This window comes from Rattus rattus, chromosome 3 (assembly GCF_011064425.1).
Source record: "Rattus rattus isolate New Zealand chromosome 3, Rrattus_CSIRO_v1, whole genome shotgun sequence".
Classification (NCBI taxonomy): domain Eukaryota; kingdom Metazoa; phylum Chordata; class Mammalia; order Rodentia; family Muridae; genus Rattus; species Rattus rattus.
In genome coordinates this window covers 40,007,113-40,024,712 of record NC_046156.1, presented here as the reverse complement: position 1 = coordinate 40,024,712, position 17,600 = coordinate 40,007,113, and the positions used below count along the sequence as shown (strand labels likewise).

The following is a 17,600-nucleotide window of genomic DNA, read 5'->3' as shown; positions in this document are numbered from 1 at the left end:
ATACATGAAGCACAGTTGGTTTACCAATAGAGATTTTAAGTTTCCAAAATATTACATATACACAGAAAAGGACTCAACTGGGAAGAGACCTGGGTAAAGTACCACATATTAAACTAGTCTGAAAAAAAAATGTTAACCCAACAAACAAAACAAAACAATAACCTGTAATACTACCAATGTAGCAGAATTCAGAGCCACGCGTTCTCCCAGATAAAGCAATGGAGTGCTCATTGAGAGCACATCTGTGTTCTACTTTGGTCTGGCTTTCTTTCAGGAAATATTGTTTCATGATGTACACCTATGCTTTACAAATACACAGAACTTGTTCATTCTGTTCTGGCCATGGATATTCCACAACTTCTTCTACTGATGCACACTTGGGTCATTTCTAGCTTTGGATTACTAGAATGTAATTGTTGCTCCCTGAATTTTTTCACATATCTTTTTATTTACATATATAGGTCTTCTCAGGCATGTAATTAGGAGTGTAATTATTAAGTATAGAACATGCATATCTTTTTATTTACATATATATGTGTTCTCAAGCATGCAATTAGGAGTGTAATTATTAAGTATAGAACATGCATAAGCTCAACTTGAGATATTTCAAAAATGATTCTACCAATATACAGCCCAGTCACCTCTATACGTGAATTCAAGCTTCCTTGGATATCAACTCCAACATCTGCTATTAGGTATCTTGTCTATTTCTTTATAGATAGGTCTCTACTGTATAGCCCAGAATGGCCTTATCCACAATCCCTCTGTAAATGAGGGCAGTGGCAGCAAAAGACTTCAAGCAAGAGAAATCTCATCCACTTAGAGGACCAAACATCATTACTTTTGGTAATTACACTGAGGAAAAGTATAGGCAACAGAGGGCCCTAAGGGAGAAGATACAGGAGGTGTTCTAGGCCTTTATCTAACCAAGCACAAAAAGGACATAATTCAGAATAACTTAATACTCGATACAACTGTGTCATCTAAGTAACAGTGGCAGGAAGGAATAGAGAAAAGTATACAGGTCACGGTAAAGAGTGAACTCATAGGTCTCGGTTATTTAAAAATGGCTATAGTTAAACATATTTACTTGTTTCTCTCTATTATGAAATATCAAAATGCTTGTAAATGAATAAAAATGTAACAACTACTAAACACTAGGCTGAAAATGATTTTATCAAATTCTAGAACCCAACCAACCAAAAAAAAAAAAAAAAAAAGGAATGAAAATACATGACAATCTGAAATTTATATTGGCAACAACAAAACAAAAACAAAAAGGAATCAGAGCAGCAACTGGAAGGTTCACAAAACAGAGAGATAGGAAGCACAGGTCCAGATTAAGGAAAAGTCTAGATAATGAACAAGCAACTCAATTCTTGCCTCTGACTCATCACCCTCAACACTAAAACCAATAATCCCTTAAAAGAATCAAAAGTTCTAAACGTCACATTTGTTAGAATAATGCCTCTTTGGCATTTGGGAGTAGACAGAGAGGACAGATTTGGCATCCAATTCTTCATTACTTTAATCTAGGGGGAATTATGTGAGTCTAAGAGAATTCTAATTATGCACTCTCAAATATGAATAAAGCAGGAGCATGAAGGGCGGGGGAGAACAGAGGAATACAAAGGGTAAGCTGAGGAGATGTTAGTCAGCCTCTGCTACGTTATTTTACAAATAAAACTGTACTTAGAATCTTCCAAGAACTGCCAGGGTCTTTCTTTGCCCAACTATAAGATAAAAACAGACAAAACAGTCTGAAGGGCTTTTGAAAACTAAAAATTTTACTTAATTTGAACATCCCTTTTGTAATAGAATAAGTAATTTATTGCCTAACCACTCTGAAGTTCATTATTCCAAAGTCCCCTCGATATGGGACTTAAAGTCACAATTCCAATTTAAAATAGTACATCTAGTCTTGTTCTCCCTCTTATAGATTTCTTATATATTTCCTTCTTTTGAGTTTCTGAAGATGGAAAGCATAGCTCGGTGATGGAGTGCTCAACTAACCAATTCAAGGCCTTGGATTTAATCCATCCACAGCACTACACAGAGGGATGACCACACTGACGCAAGCATACACAGAAGGCTCTCCACAAAACTGTTAAAGAAACGATTTTAAAGATAACAAAAATGCATATGAAAGTTATCTTCTACTATTATATACTGTTTATTAGTCTTAAGATGTTATCAGCCATATTATTTATGGACCTAAAAACACTCACTTGGTTTAATGTGTTATCTGTCTTTAGTTCTTTGTGATTGGAGTACTGAATGTAAATTGGTTGGTTACGAAGATGAGGTGTCACAGCAGAATAGTAATTAACCATAGTAATAGCTGCTTCCTCTGTTGCCAGTTCCAAAAATGCCTGAAAATGAGTTAAAAAAAATACCATGAATTTAAGTAAAAATTACAATTTTTAACTCCAAATTAAGTACCTGTGTAACCTATTACCAATTAAAATACTGCCTAGAATATAACCCTCATTTACATTTCAGTATTCTAATAAAAAGAATTTAGTATCTTACTGAAAGGCTGGAAGAGATGGTTGTTAGGAGCACTTGTTGCCTTTCCAGAGGCCCTAAGTTCACAGTCCAAGACCCATCTATAGTGGCTTACAAATGCCTTGCTTTAAACTTCAATTCCAAGGAATGTGACACCATTAGCTTTTGTTGGTACCTTAACTCACATGCACATATCCACAAACAGATACATAATTTGAAAATAATCACATATATTTTAGAAATCTTTTAATTTTAAGTATATTATTAGGGCTAATTCAGGCATTTAAAACACAATGTCATTAATATAGCTAGATCCTACTGCTACTGTTAATGAACGAGCATCCAAAACTTAAGCCTGATTTCTAATGCTATCAGATGAATAAACTCATGTAATAGATGCTACTAGTAAGTACCCCTGCTTTCTACTATTACAAAACAAAACAAAACAAAACAAAAACTGAACTTCTTTCTAATTTTGTCAGAAAAGTAATCCTTTGGGTGACAGATAATCCTCATTCTGTGTAATCTGGAGTCTTACATGTTAGCAATGCTTGTAGAACTGTACCTGGTTTTTTCCTTTCAGCATAAGGATGTTAGTCACCTTACCAAAAGGTAAGCCTAACGCAATAACTTCTGTTTCAGTCACTTCACCAGGTAACTTTCGAATGTGAAGTACACGAGAGGGTGCCCCATCCATTTTATCTTCTCCTTTAAATTTCTTACTATCGTTACCATTGGCTGAAAGATATACAGAAATATTCTTTATAAATCAGCATGAAAAAATATTGATTCCTATGAAAAGGTAAAAATACTTTAAAACATGGGTGAGTAAATCTGAATTCTTCAAAAACTCAAATTAGACTTTCAAAAGGAGAAAAATCATTAAACCAACAATTAACGTTACTATCAAGTCATGTGTGCACAGCGTATGTAGAATAATACTTAGCAAAAATAATAAAATTCGATTTCATACCAAAACTATCCAGTGTCTAAACACAAGTAAATTACCATTGAATTCTTTTTATAGGTTAAAAGATATAGTAGGCTCCCCTTAGCCAAAAAGAGGTACATCCCAAAGGTCCCACTGTATGCGTATAAACAGATAGAATTGAGCTCTATTGAAGTTTTTTCTCTGTTACATGCACATTTAAGGTTTATATTGGACACAGGTGCTTACTAAGAATAAATAATAAAACAAACCATAATGAAGTGGAAGCAAGCACTTGTGGATCATTAGACTAGTAATGTCCGTTTCAATAAATAAATACACCTTCATTACTAAATTCCACCAAAAAGGAAAATACTGTGTAATTGTGGATGCCTACAGATTATATAGCATTTCATACAAAACTGAAAGGCATTTCTACATCCATCAGTTGGTCATATTGTACTAGAGACTCAAGTGTACTTGTTAAGACTTTGAAGAATCCTTATACATATACATTCATGGTTACATTTTAAAGACTAAATACTTTATAAAGTAAAATACTTTATGATTCCATGTGAAAGTCAGAGCAAAGCTTGCCAGAGCCATGTTCTTCCACCATGTGTGCCCCAGGAACCAAATGCAGGTCACTGGGCTTGGCAGCCAATGTCTTTACCTGCTGAGGCACCTCAGAAGCCCAGGAATCTTGCCGCCCACCATTTATCTTGTATTATTTAGTCTTGAGGCACTTTAAATACAGTTTCTACTTTAAATATCCAAACAAATGAAACTTGAAAGCTATTTCTACTCCAACACTTCACTTTAAGTCAAAACCTGTTTCCTATTTCCATCTCTAACACCAACATCTTCATGAGTAAGGGAAGTAAAGTAATCTCACCCTGACTCTGAATCATATATCTCTAGTTTCTCTATAATTATCTTTCTCACAACTATCTAAAATTGATGTTTCTTCAAAAACATTCTTAAGCTCTCCTATAATTCCATACAAATGACCTTCACATTTAAACAGAGCACTTTGGTTAAAAAATAACTGAAAAAAAAATAAGCATCTTGAACCTATTACTTTTATGGACCAGCCTTTAGAGACCACCCCAGAGTGACTAAGAACTATTAACTCTCCCTTATTAGATTTCTTCTAATCCTATAGTTACCCAGTATAGTTTTATAAACAAGGGTCACTAAGGTGACAGAGCCTAATGTTCTAATGCACTATTGTATCTTCTTATTCACATTGTTAATTGTTACGGTTAAGCTCGTCAATTTGACTGGATTTAGAATCACCACAGAAACCCACTTTGTATACTAGGGTATAGTAGGATGCGTCCATAAAAGTTAAAAGACCCAGACTCTAGCCAGAGTGCCAAAGGAATAAAAGAAAAAAGAAGAGGAAAAACAAAACAAAACAAAAACCCCAACATGCTAAGTACCAGCACGCATTTCTCTTTACTTCCTGAGTACAGACCCAATGTGACCTGCTACTAATCTCTTGCCACCATAGCTTTCCTGTCCCAGGAAACTACATCCCTTCTTAAAATATAAACATATATACTCTCCTCCTTTACCTTGCTTCATGCCAGGTATTGGGACACAATGAAAGAACAATCCTGGGAGAAAGAGGTAACTGTCCTATAAATTCCTAGGAAATGGTTTTCTGAAAGTACAACTAAGACATGTGCTTCGTCATGTTTTTCATATCTTAAGGTAGTTCCAGACAAAATTCGATAATACTAGGTTTTCTGATAAATATGAAATATGATTTTAATACTCCTGATCTGAAATTTTCTGTTCGCACGTCAGTAAAATAATACTTTGTTTTCTGTTTGAATGGAATACAACTTCCCATCCCTTTACAATTAACTTATTTGTGCCAACTTGACTTTAGAACCATAGTTAGAACTTCTTTCTAAATCCAGAGCAATAATCTTTTTGATTAAACTGTATAGTCCAGCCTTTTACAAAAGAAATGTAATGCAAACCTCTCAATAATTTTAAGTTTACATCCACAGTAACAAAGATTTTTCATATACCTTCTTCCCACATAAACACATACACTTCCCCCATTATCAACATTCTCCACCAGAGCAGAGCATGTTAGATCCTTAAAGTGCACTCTTCATGTAACTAAGTTCTGACAAATGTACAATGACATCATATCCATTACAGTACAATATACAGTCTATCCCCAGCTCTAAAAGTCTTCTTTATTTTCATGTTTTTAATCAGACCATCAGAACAACGTGGTAAATCAGACTTTGGTTGAACCTAGCCAAGTATTAAGCATTAAAGATTCTTTCCCCAGTTTTGCTTTTGTTTTTTGGGGGTTTTTTTTTGGCCTGGACATACCACAATTGTGTATCAATCTACCTACTGAAGGACATCTCAGTTTTTTCACACTTTGTTATAAAACATCTGTGCGCATGTTTTTGTGTCCTTCCCCCTGCCCCAGTTTTCATTTCCTTTGAATAAACAGGAATACAACTTTTGTAATGTTTAAGAATATGATTACTTTTATAAGAAAACACAAAATAAGTCTCCCCAAAAAACTGTATCATCTAATATCCCTACCAGTATTAAATTAAAGTCCTGTTATCTACATCGTCATCACTATTTGGTGGTGTCAATGTTCTGAATTTGGGTCATTCAAGTATCTGTACATACAAAATATGCTATGTGACCAATTTTAGTATGTGCATGTATATTCCATGAAACCACAAAAAAGTTGGCCCTCTAGATAAACAAGTTCTTTATATGTAGATTCTACCTGGAATTTGTGGAAAAGTCCCCAAGGGGATAGAGACTCCACAAGGACAACAAAGTCAACTAACCTGGACCCATGGGGGCTCCCAGAGACTGAACCACCAACCAAAGAGCATATAGGTGCTAGACCTAGGTCCCCCAGCCTCTGCACATCTGCAGCAGATATGCAACTTAGTTTTCAAGAGGGTCCACCAATAACTGAGTAGGACTCACTCAAGACTGTTGTCTGTCTGTGGATCCTATCTCCCTAACCAGGCTATCTTGGCTGGCTTAAGTAGATGAGGATATTCCTAGTCCTGCAGTGACCTGAGGTGTCAGAGTGGGTTGGTACCCAATGGGGACCTCACCCTCCTTAGAGATGAGGGGGATGGAGAGGAGGTGAGTGGCCATGAAAGGGGGAGACTGGAAGAAGAAGGGCTGTGATGGTTATGTCAAATGAATAAATATAAATGAAAAAGAAAGCATTTGTTAGGTATGATATGAATAAAGGATGAAAAAAAAGCCCTTGAATTTCCTAATTACTACATTGAGTTATCTCCATGCAAATGAGATGTAACAGTTAGATATCATAATATAGACATGATTTAAAAATGCACAGGAAGATGTATATTGGTTATATGAAAATATCACATCTTACAAGGAGATCTGAGTATTCATAGTCTTTGGCATGTTGGGAGGAAGAAGGGGCAGTCCTACGACCAAGCTGCCATGGACATGAAGCTGTACCTTTACATATAATCGATACTCGTCATTTTCCAATCTGTTTATCCCCTTTGTCATGCCATTTCCACTGTCCTTTTACTATTTGTGAACTGCCGAGCAGTCAATTTGACTTAGTTATCATTTTTTACAATTTACTATTATAAACTCATCATTTATAGACATGAAGACTTTTTAATCTTCTATCTTTTATCTAACTTAACCTGGAAATTCATCTCTGCAGTTTTATCCGTAACTCACACTACAGAGCTAAGTCAGACAGCACTGCACAAACAGCACATTAAGGCCCAAACATGAATTGCTGATCGACATTCACGTTGTTTTAATTCTGAGTTACTATAATCTACTCAACCTTCACATACTAAGACATTCTAATGAACTTCATTTATTGTGAATAAACAACTAGGAGAGAAAAGAGCAGAATCCTACAGTTGAGTATACTGCTTTAATTTAAGAAACTGGCAAATAGAGAAATCAACCTAGGCTGACAAAGAACTGTCTCCCTCCTTACTCAGCGACAGAAGATGCTATGCAGGCTACTGGTAGAGAAAAGACATCAATGGCCTCATCTAGCAATAGAACCTGCATGCTACAACAACAATACCAACCTGCTTAGAAGGAGGCGCCTGCTCACTGATGCTACAGTGGCATGACAGTTATAGCAGTAACCAATGACTTTCCACTTCTCGGAAGCCTGCTCTATATGTCTGTCACTGTAAACTTGGTCAAAAGCTTAGAACTGGAGAGACCATAGGCTTTGAGGGAAATTTACTATTGCTGCTTTGTTAAATACTCAGGCTGTCAAATTATCCTCTAAATATTTATTCATGCCCATCGATTTGTGTTACTCTCAAATACAGTCCATCTGAAGTTCACTGCCACCTGCACCAGAAGATATAAATCCAAACTTCACCAGGAGAGAGATGGGAAGGCAAAATCTATATAGCTTTCTACTAAATCTTTTTTCCCATAAGACTTTGCACCTCCCACAAGCATCAATAATCATGTGGGCTTACTTTTGAATTCTCTGTATTTGGTCAGTAGCCAATATAATGCTAGTTTGATTTTTTTAATTTAAAGTTATTTTCAAACTCAGACTATCTTCCAGTATTTTCACTATTATCTACTAGCTATACTTTCATCATTTCGTAAAGATATTAGTGGGATTCTGGTACATAACATCAAGCTCAGAATGTTTTTACATTAAAATCAACATTGTATTATTTTATGTAAAGTGAGAACATCTTCACTTTTGGACTGCCATCACGGGCTTATCTACGTAATCAATAAAATCTATAATACAAAGTTTCCACTATATAATAAGGGTAATGTACAGAAGTTCAGAGAATACAAAGAAATTCTAATGACTGAGACAGGGTTAAAAGAATCATTTACATTTGCCATTTAACAGTAGTATTCATAAATAACCTTTAATGTGCTCTGAGATTTTAGCTAATGTCATTCTATTAAATCTAAAAAGGTTAGCCTGTACTCTCTTAGTGTGATATGCTGACTTCTTGTTAAATGTCTTTTGCATGGACTTTTCTAATATCTTTACTATTAGTTTTCTATGACTGTATACTCTGTACCTCAGTCTGTTATTTGTTTTTCAGATTAACCCAACAATAGGGAGGCTGCTTACTGAACTGCTTTAGGTTCATGTTTCTGATAAACCTTTATGAGTGTTCAGTAATTTCTATTTCAAATATAGACATGCATGTGTATACATATATGCGTGTATATACATATTCACATATACACACATACATGTACATGCACATGCACACACACATACACACATGTACACACGTACACTGTTCCACTTTTTCTGTGCACTATACAAAAATCCAAATATAGGGTCAGGAGGAGGGTAAGACTGTTAGCTTCTTGTATGCTATTCCCATAAGTATACCTTTTGTCTAGCAGAGTCAATAAATTTAACTCATTTTTATGAAAATTTATTAACCATTTTCCTGTTTTAATCTCAACAAGCAAATTTTTCATTTCAAATATTCAATTGTTCAGTCAGAATATTTTTATGCTTTAAAAATAAAAAAAATTCTTTACATAAAGACATTCACCCTCTGCTCAGTTATTTTAATTTTTTCCCATAAACTTAATTCTATGGTCTTTGCACACTAATTCTTCTACCTAGACATTTTAGAAGTCTCTCCCTTACTGTACACTTCTCCCACTAGGTGTTTATTTTTCTCTTTCTTCATCCAATGTGTAATTTTTGATTGTAGACTACTGATATTATGTATGACAGATATAGGAAGATTTAATCCTATTGTCATATGCATATTTTTAACCAGACAACTGAATTTCATATGAAGTCTTCATGACTGTCATGTTAAACTTCCAGTTCCTCTGACAAATGGCACTTACTACCAAATATAATTTTACTAAAGATCTGGGCTTTCTATATTCAAATTTTAAGTTGAGGGTACCCTGGAAGCACTATATCTGCCTTCTCAGAACTCCGAGGTGTCAGAAAACTGTTCATCCTATGACATCACCACATAGCTCTCTGCCTAACAGTAAGGCAATTTCTGATAGATATTGCAAACTTCCTACCAGCACAAACGCAGCCCAGCTACTATCATTCCGCTATGACCCTTACACCAACTTTTCTCTACCTAAATTGTACAACTCCCCTTTGTTCAGCATCCATGCCCTAAACCCCACGTTTAGAATCCCAATGAGTCTCTGGTCCAGTGAAGTCCCTCTCCTTGCCTGTGCAGTCATGGCATTACATGCTTCAAAGCAGACACCTAAAATGACCACGAGACTCACAGCAGGTGCTTCCTTTCATTTAAGCTTCTAATTTCTGTTCAATTCCAGCAATCAACTTTGGTTTGTGGGCTTGGAAGATGACTGGAAAAAGGGACAAGGCTACAACAGTTACTCATGTATAGCCCTAAATAATAACTTTTAAAACTTTCCTACTATCAATTACTATGTTATAGGTAAAAAACCTGACAAAGCAGAGTTGCAGACATTTAAACCTGCTTGTTTATTGTCAGAATCATGGCCTGGTGATACTGTTTTGTAATTGTTGTACAGTAAAATAAATAACGTATACTAAAAATTTAGCTTTCCATCCTCTTGCTGCCATTAGCAAACACTTTCCCATTCTGTTAACTAAAGCACTAGGATCTATGTCCATCAAAAACACGAACAGTTGACAGAAATTTGGTCTATCCTTTCATGACCTTTATAGGAAAAAGTACAAACTAGTTTTAGGAAAACAGGTATAAATTGTAGTCTTGAGGTAAATTAACTTAATAATAAAATTCAAAATATAGTCACAAAATTAAAGTCTAAGATAAATACATATTTCTTCTTCAGACATTAAAATATTTTCAGACATACCCAAGAAAAGTGCTAACTGTATAAATAATTGCTCTTAAACTTGTTAAGCAGACAACAAAATGGAAATTCATTCAAAAGACATTAGAGCACAAAGGATAAAGCTAAACAGAAGAGAGCTGGTGGGTTAACTTAGGGTTTTCATTTACAGCATAGCCAATAGAATGTGTAGTATGAAATAATAAAGATGACACAAACAAAACACTGAAATTATAAGAAAAATGTAAAAATGAGGCATGTGAGAATGATTTTGTGTGTGTCTGTCTGCAACCACATGGGAAACTAACACGGAAGGACTACTTGCCCTCTTAGGCCAAGGAGGGAAGCCAATCAATTGGCCTACCTGGATAAGAGAGACTATCACAAAAAAAAAAAAAAAAAAAAAAAAAGAAAAAAAAAAAAGAAAAGAAAAAAAAAGGAAGCAGCGGTGGGGTGGGGTGGGGGTTGTGGGAAATAAAATAAGAAAAAAAAAGAAAATAAAAGCTTTTGGAAATATTAACTACAAGATCCAGGATCTAGATAAGTCTACAACCCACATTTTAAGTATGTAGAATTTTCTCTCACTTAGAAACAAAGAAATTTTAAATAAATTAACCGTGGTTAAAAAGAAAACAAGGAAAGGTTTTAGGACTGGGGTATGACTCAGTGGTAGTGATTCCCTGGCACGAGGAAGAGTGTGATGTGAGCTCAGTCCAGAGCATCACAGAACAGGCAAATAGATTCAATCGGATTTAAACACTACTTGCCCACAACAATTACCAGTTTCAGGTTTCAAAACAAAAGCTATTCTGGCATAAATTATGCTTTGGCTCTAACACTGCCCTGGGAAACAGTAAAATAGTGACACTTACCTGTAACTACCATGCCACTCATATTAGAGTTGGGACTACTGAGAACACTGCCTGAGAGTAGCTCGTCAGATCCTCTCTAGAAAAACAAAACAGATTACCATAAGTCACTGTGATCAAAACAATAACACAAAAGTTTATCTCTTACTTCTGACTTTCTACTGCTGCATCAACTGAATCCCTATTAAAAGTGGTTTTCAATCTCCCTAATGATGTGACCCTTTAATGCAGTTCCTCATATTGTAGTGATTCTCCAACCTTAAATTATTTTATAATTGTAAATTTGCTAGTTATAAAGTTTTGAGAGAGAGAGAGAGAGAGAGAGAGAGAGAGAGAGAGAGAGAGAGAGAGAGAGAGAATATGAGAATATGAATGAATTTTCAGGGAACCATTAACACAGGTTGAGAATCCCTGCCCTAAAACAAAGGGATAACTTCATCCCTTTTTACTCTCCCATGTACACCAAATAAAAGTGCTCATTTCCTTCTTTTGCCCAAATCCTGGTAAGAAAAAGTATACAGTTTCATAACCGATTCCTTAAAAGACTACACCTCAAATTATTTACCAATAGGAAAGAAAAAAGGCCAGAGGAGATAGCCTTTCTTAAAAGCATTATTTTCTCTTCCACTCTAACAGCTTTATTAAGATAATCAAAATTTCAAAATGGGGCGCTTGTCATTAGCATAATAAAAAAGAAAGGTATAAAACACCAACAACTAGAACACTGAAAATTAAAACCAACATGGAAGAAAAAAATTTTTCATTTGGCAAAATATAACAAAAATGTATAGATGGAGGATAGATAGAAAAGGAAGGAAGGAAGGAAGGAAGGGAGGAAGGGAGGAAGGAACAAACAAACACAGGGAAAGGTTATCATGTCTCACATGTTCAAACCACTTGGTGATGTTTTAAATATTTTGAAAATACCTGTATGTTATAAAAATATAACTCACTAGGTAAGCATTTAAAGTACCTAAACCAACTATTCTAAGAATGTGTATTAAAAAAATAATGTATATTTGCATAGAAGGGCATTAATATTTAAAATAACTAAAAATAATGATGTTGGGTTATTTAAACAATTTATCAGAATAAAACTGAACACAAAAATCAAGATAATAAATTGTAAATATTTGTATATTATAAAATATAAAAAAATAGTTGAAACCAAGTTATTATATATACACAAAAGTTGGCTCCCAACTAAAGGATGGGTTTCTATAGAGAATATAATCAGCCCTTCAATAAGCCATTCTATATCTGCTTCTAAAAGTAAACAGGATGACGTCAGGGAAATCTTTGGTGCTTTATTTACCCAAACAAGGAGCACAACCATTTTGAAGTTTCTGATATCTAATCCACCATTACCCCCACACACATCCCAGCTTCCAAAGTAAACAGGACATCCTTTCAAATGTGTATTATCACTGTATTTTTAAACTTGCTTGCTTTCTTTTCGACCCTAGGAGATCCTAAGTAACTACCAAGAAATGAGTAAGAAATCCTGTTTCTAAATTAAAGGGAAGCCAAGCCTTTACTCTTAACTAACTCTACACGCAGAAGGCCGGCTCTCTTTCTTTTCTCTACAACAACTCTTTTTAGCAAATTCTTTTGGAGCTTTTTTTTTTTAATTGTATATTGGTCATTTTTTCATTCAATTACTTCATATCTGTTGTTGAGAGTACATTTTACACATGTTCTGTCATAATACAAGTTATTTATTATTTTGAGAGGTGACAAGTACTGAAGGCTGGCTCTATCTACAGCTATTCTATACAAGAAAATTATGCTCACTTTTTCAGAGTGAAAGGTTTACCATTATTGGGATCAAGAGAAATAATTCTACAACAATGTTAACTTTACAGCATTGATGAATATGATAATTTTACATGAAATACCTTAGTCAACCTCGTTCTTTAACTTGGACTTTATAAAAACCACACACACATAATAATTGATGACTGTTCCATTTTGGTGGCTACCAAAAACAAATTAAACTTTTATAGTACTTAAATTCAGAATCAAAGCCTGTACTAAGAATATGTAATCTTTAAAACTGTTCATTCATCTAAGATATCAACTGGTTTTACATTCAACTAAAAATTTTATATGCCAAAATTAGCTTTAAATGTCTCTTGGTAAATAAGCATGATCAGAGAAACATTGACATCTATTAGAGTATACAACTGATCATTTCAAGAAATGTATTCTACAGAATTAAGGAAAGGCTCACAAGGACAGAAATTTCTGTGAGAGAAATGAATATGGTTAAAAAACAAAACAAAACAGGCTTTCTCTAGGTATACTGTCAGAAGTTGTTTGGAAGACATCCAGCTGATAATCTGTTATTAAATAATTACTTGTTTGCTGGTAAAAAGAAGCCTTCAACCTTAATGGGGTCAGGAAAGTCTTCTGTATTGACTGTCATTGGGTATGGGAAAGAAGAAAGTTAAGTTTGTTTTTTCAAACATAGTCCAACAGGCTTTTGAGAATCAACAGAAGACAGCCAGAAGAGCAAGAGAAAAATTAAAATGTGCAAGAAATGTGTTCATATAATTTTAACAATGTGCAAATGGACCGTGTGGCCATATTAAAACACTGGTAAACCACAGGAGATAGCTTTCAAGAGAGCAGGGTAAAAGAACTTTTGAAATAGAATAGCAACAACACAGGAACTAACCCCAAGCAAGTATCAACAGATGGTACTGTATGAAAATTAAATTTCTATACAACAACAACAACAAGAACAAAAAGACAATTGGCAGAATTAACAGCCAGCAAAATGGGAGAAAATATTTACCAACTATGCTTCAGAAAAGGGGTTGTATCTGAATTTACAAGGAATTGCAGAAATTACATGCTAAGGAAATCAAAAATAGCAAAGAATGAATGGTGTTCAAAAATAAATAAAAATGACCAATAACTATGTAAAAGCATTCAGTAACCTAGTATCAAGGAAACACAAATTTAAACTACTTTGAAACACTGCCTCACCCCAGTAAGAATGGCTATAATTAACAAATCTCATATTAAATGCTGAAGAGGGTGTGAAAAGACCCCATTCACTGATGGTAGTGACTGGGGTGTGTATGGCTCAACTATTTCACTCCTTGGGGTGTGTGTGGGGTATGTGTGTGTGTGTGTCTCCAGAGAATGCCATACCCTTCTATAGAGACCTGCACCCCATGTTTACTGCTGCCTTGTTTACTGTAAGGAAGAACAGAAATTAACCTAGGTGCCCATCAACATAAGAATGGATAATGAAATGATGATATACATGTGTGTATAAAACGCACAGTGCGGGGTGGGGGGGATACTAAGTCCTAAAGAAAAATAAAACTAAAAATGTTGCAGGAAAATAGATGGACTTAGAATGTATAGTATTAAGCAAGACCACACAATCTCAGAAGGACAAAAACCTGCATGCTCTCTCTCATGTGAAATGTAGCCAAGAATACACACGTAAGGTAAACACATGTACATGTGGGTAAAGTAACAGGTTACAAAGAGAACAAGAAAGACTATAAGAGGATAAGGAATAACTAAATTCAGGCAATGAACGTTGAGTTATAAAAGGAGATGAATATAAAGCTAATTATTTTTCTAATTCTAATTCTGCCGTGCATTTTATTTCTTCCTAGTGCTCAGAGTTCATGAAATGTATCTGATGTTGAAAGTGTAAAGGTTAACGTGAAGCTCCACATTTAAAATAAAAACCAACCCAGGGGTGGTGGTGCACACCTTTGATTCCAGCACTCAGGAGGCAGAGGCAGGCAGAGGCAGGAAGATATCGAAGTTCAAGGCCAGCCTGGTCTATGGAGAGTTCCAGGAAATCTGGGCTACAAAGAAAGATCTTACCTTTAAAAACCAGATAGTTAGGAGGGTGGATAGATAGATGGTAGACAGATGGCAAAAACAATGTACACTCCATGAATCAGGGGAAAACAATAACCAGGAACAAAACAAAAATAAGTAAACAACAACAAAAAACCCACAGCACACCAGACTAACAAAAATTAAGAAACTAAATAAAAGTGTCAGTAAGAGCTTGAACATAGCTCTCATGCCTTCTTGTTCTTGCTCTGTCCTCTTGTCCTTCTCCCCCCTCTTTCTCCCCATTCCCCTGCCCCCTCTCTCTTCACATGCTCATGGCTGGCCTCTACTCCTCTATTCCCTCTGCCTTTCTCTGTCTCTACTACCCTCTCAACTCCCCTCCCTATGCCCTAAATAAACTCTATTCTATACTTTAAAAAAAAAAAAAAAAGAATTTGCAATGTAACACTTCTGTACTAATCTGAGACATAAATCAGAATGAAACCATGGGAAACAACCCACTGCTGCTTGGTAAAACTTAACACACTCAAGGATCCATGTACATTCTCAAAAACTGGTCATACATATACCAGCACTGTTAAACTTTAAAAACCTTATCCCAAATATCCACCAAATGAGATAATTTGAGCATTTTCACAGAAGAGCTCTCTACAGTATTATGCAACTGCACATATAATTTGGCTAATTACTGAAATCTTCACTGAATCCAAACAGAAGTCACACTCACAGTCAGGTGTACTGGCTCACATGGGTAATTCCAGCACTTGGGAGACTTATAAAGACGGATTGCCTACATGAGATCAAAGCCAGCTTAGACTACAATGTAAGACCCTTCCCCATCCCCAAAATGACAAATTATGGGTAACTATCTTCATAAAATGTATTACATCTGTACCTATGTGCCTACACATGAGAACATACATACACCCAAGTATCTGAAAGAAATTAAGTTTTGGGTTCCTCAAGGACATAAAATGAGTGAATGCTCTCATACCTTGCGTATAATGTGACATAATTGCTTATAACCTATATACATCTTCCAACATATATTAAGTCTCTAGGTTACTTACAAAACATAATGCAATATAAATTGTACATAAACAACAGGTTTACTAACTACATTGCTTCCAAGAAAAAGTCTTCACATATCCAACCAATGTGGAAGCAGTATTTTCAATATATGGTTACCTGGATGCAGAACATGTAAACCAATGAGCATGGAAGAACAAATGTATTATCTTTTGCATTTACATGATAAAATTAGATTTGAAAGAAAAAAATCTTGAAGACACACCTGTACTAAAATGCCCAGGTAGGTAAGAAGCATATAGCCATAAACATATATGTAATATTCACAGTTTTAAGTGGTAGATAAAGGATTGCTAATGTTAGCACAAATAAATTTAACTAAAGGTTCCAGGGAGAAAACAATGAATAAGAACAAAGCATTTTAATCACCCCGAATAAGCCACTTCTGTGAAATAACATCTACACCAAATGATCAAAAAAAAAAAAAAAAATCCAGAACAAGCTACAATCAATATTATAGATTAAGGTATCACACAAGGCCAGGAATAGGGATCAGCAGGTAAAAGGGCGCAATCTTGATGAACCCGTGCAAGCCCAGGATGGCTACAGAAAGATGGGGAGTGGAAAGAGGAACTGCCCTGAGACTCCCAGGACAGCCAGGCTGAAGTTCAATAGAAAGAAGAGACACACTGCCTCAAGGTGAAAGGGAAAATATTCTCAGGAGTTGTCCACTGACACCTGCATGTACAATACACAGCACAGTGCACCCATAAGTAAATATTTTAAAAGCTATCACAAAATTATTTCACAAGCAACAGATACAACTTGATGCTACATCAAATTTGGCTCATGTTCTGGTCATCTCTCCTACTTATCAAGCAAGACTTGTTTAAAGATTCATTTTTACTGTTTTATGTGTATGTGTCAGCATGAGTTTATGGCACATGTGTACAGGTACTCACTGATTATAGAAAAAGTGTTAATACTTCCTCAAACAGAGGACAACTTAAGAGTCAGGAGTTGATATGCAGGCCATGGCGAGGGCTGCGTTTTTGCTTACTCATCCTGGCTTGCTCAGCCTGCTTTCTTACAGAAGCCAGGACCACCAGTCCAGGGACAGGGACAGTACTGCCCACAATGGGCTCAACTCTCTCCCATCAATCACTAATTAAGAAAATGCCCTACAGCTTGATCTAATGGTGGCATTTTCTCAATTGAGGTCCCCTCATTTAATATGACTCTAGCTTGTGTCTTAAAGCTAGCCAGCAAATATCCCCTGAAGTTGAAGTTACATTACAGGTGACTATAAGGTGCCTGATATGAATCATGGGAACCAAACCTGGGTCCTCTGGAACAGTAGCAAGCATTCTGCTAAGTCGTCAATCCAGGCTTAAGATTTGTTTTTTAAAGATAATATATACACAAGATATACAATGGAAGAAAGCATGAACCGTACTCTTTCTGGCCAAACAGCCCTGGCAGACTCAAGAAAAACAGATCAAAACAGTAGACTGAAAAATCTGTTTTATTCCTTCGAAATCATCCTAATATTGATTTATCCATTCAATTTAGATGTCCATGAAATC

At 35.4% G+C, this 17,600-nt stretch overlaps 1 protein-coding gene across 4 annotated transcripts in view; it reads right to left on the bottom strand.

Annotated features, from left to right (window-relative positions):
• Nucleotides 1-17,600, bottom strand: part of Ptbp2 (polypyrimidine tract binding protein 2) — a 61,787-nt gene that overhangs the window by 31,970 nt on the left and 12,217 nt on the right. For all 4 annotated transcript variants that reach the window (XM_032897409.1, XM_032897410.1, XM_032897411.1 and 1 more), the window contains exons 3-5: nt 11,155-11,230; nt 3,074-3,246; nt 2,229-2,372 (exon numbers count right to left, since the gene is read on the bottom strand). In XM_032897409.1, the coding sequence (XP_032753300.1) occupies nt 2,229-2,372; nt 3,074-3,246; nt 11,155-11,230 (393 nt within the window). The remainder of the gene's footprint in view (nt 1-2,228; nt 2,373-3,073; nt 3,247-11,154; nt 11,231-17,600) is intronic.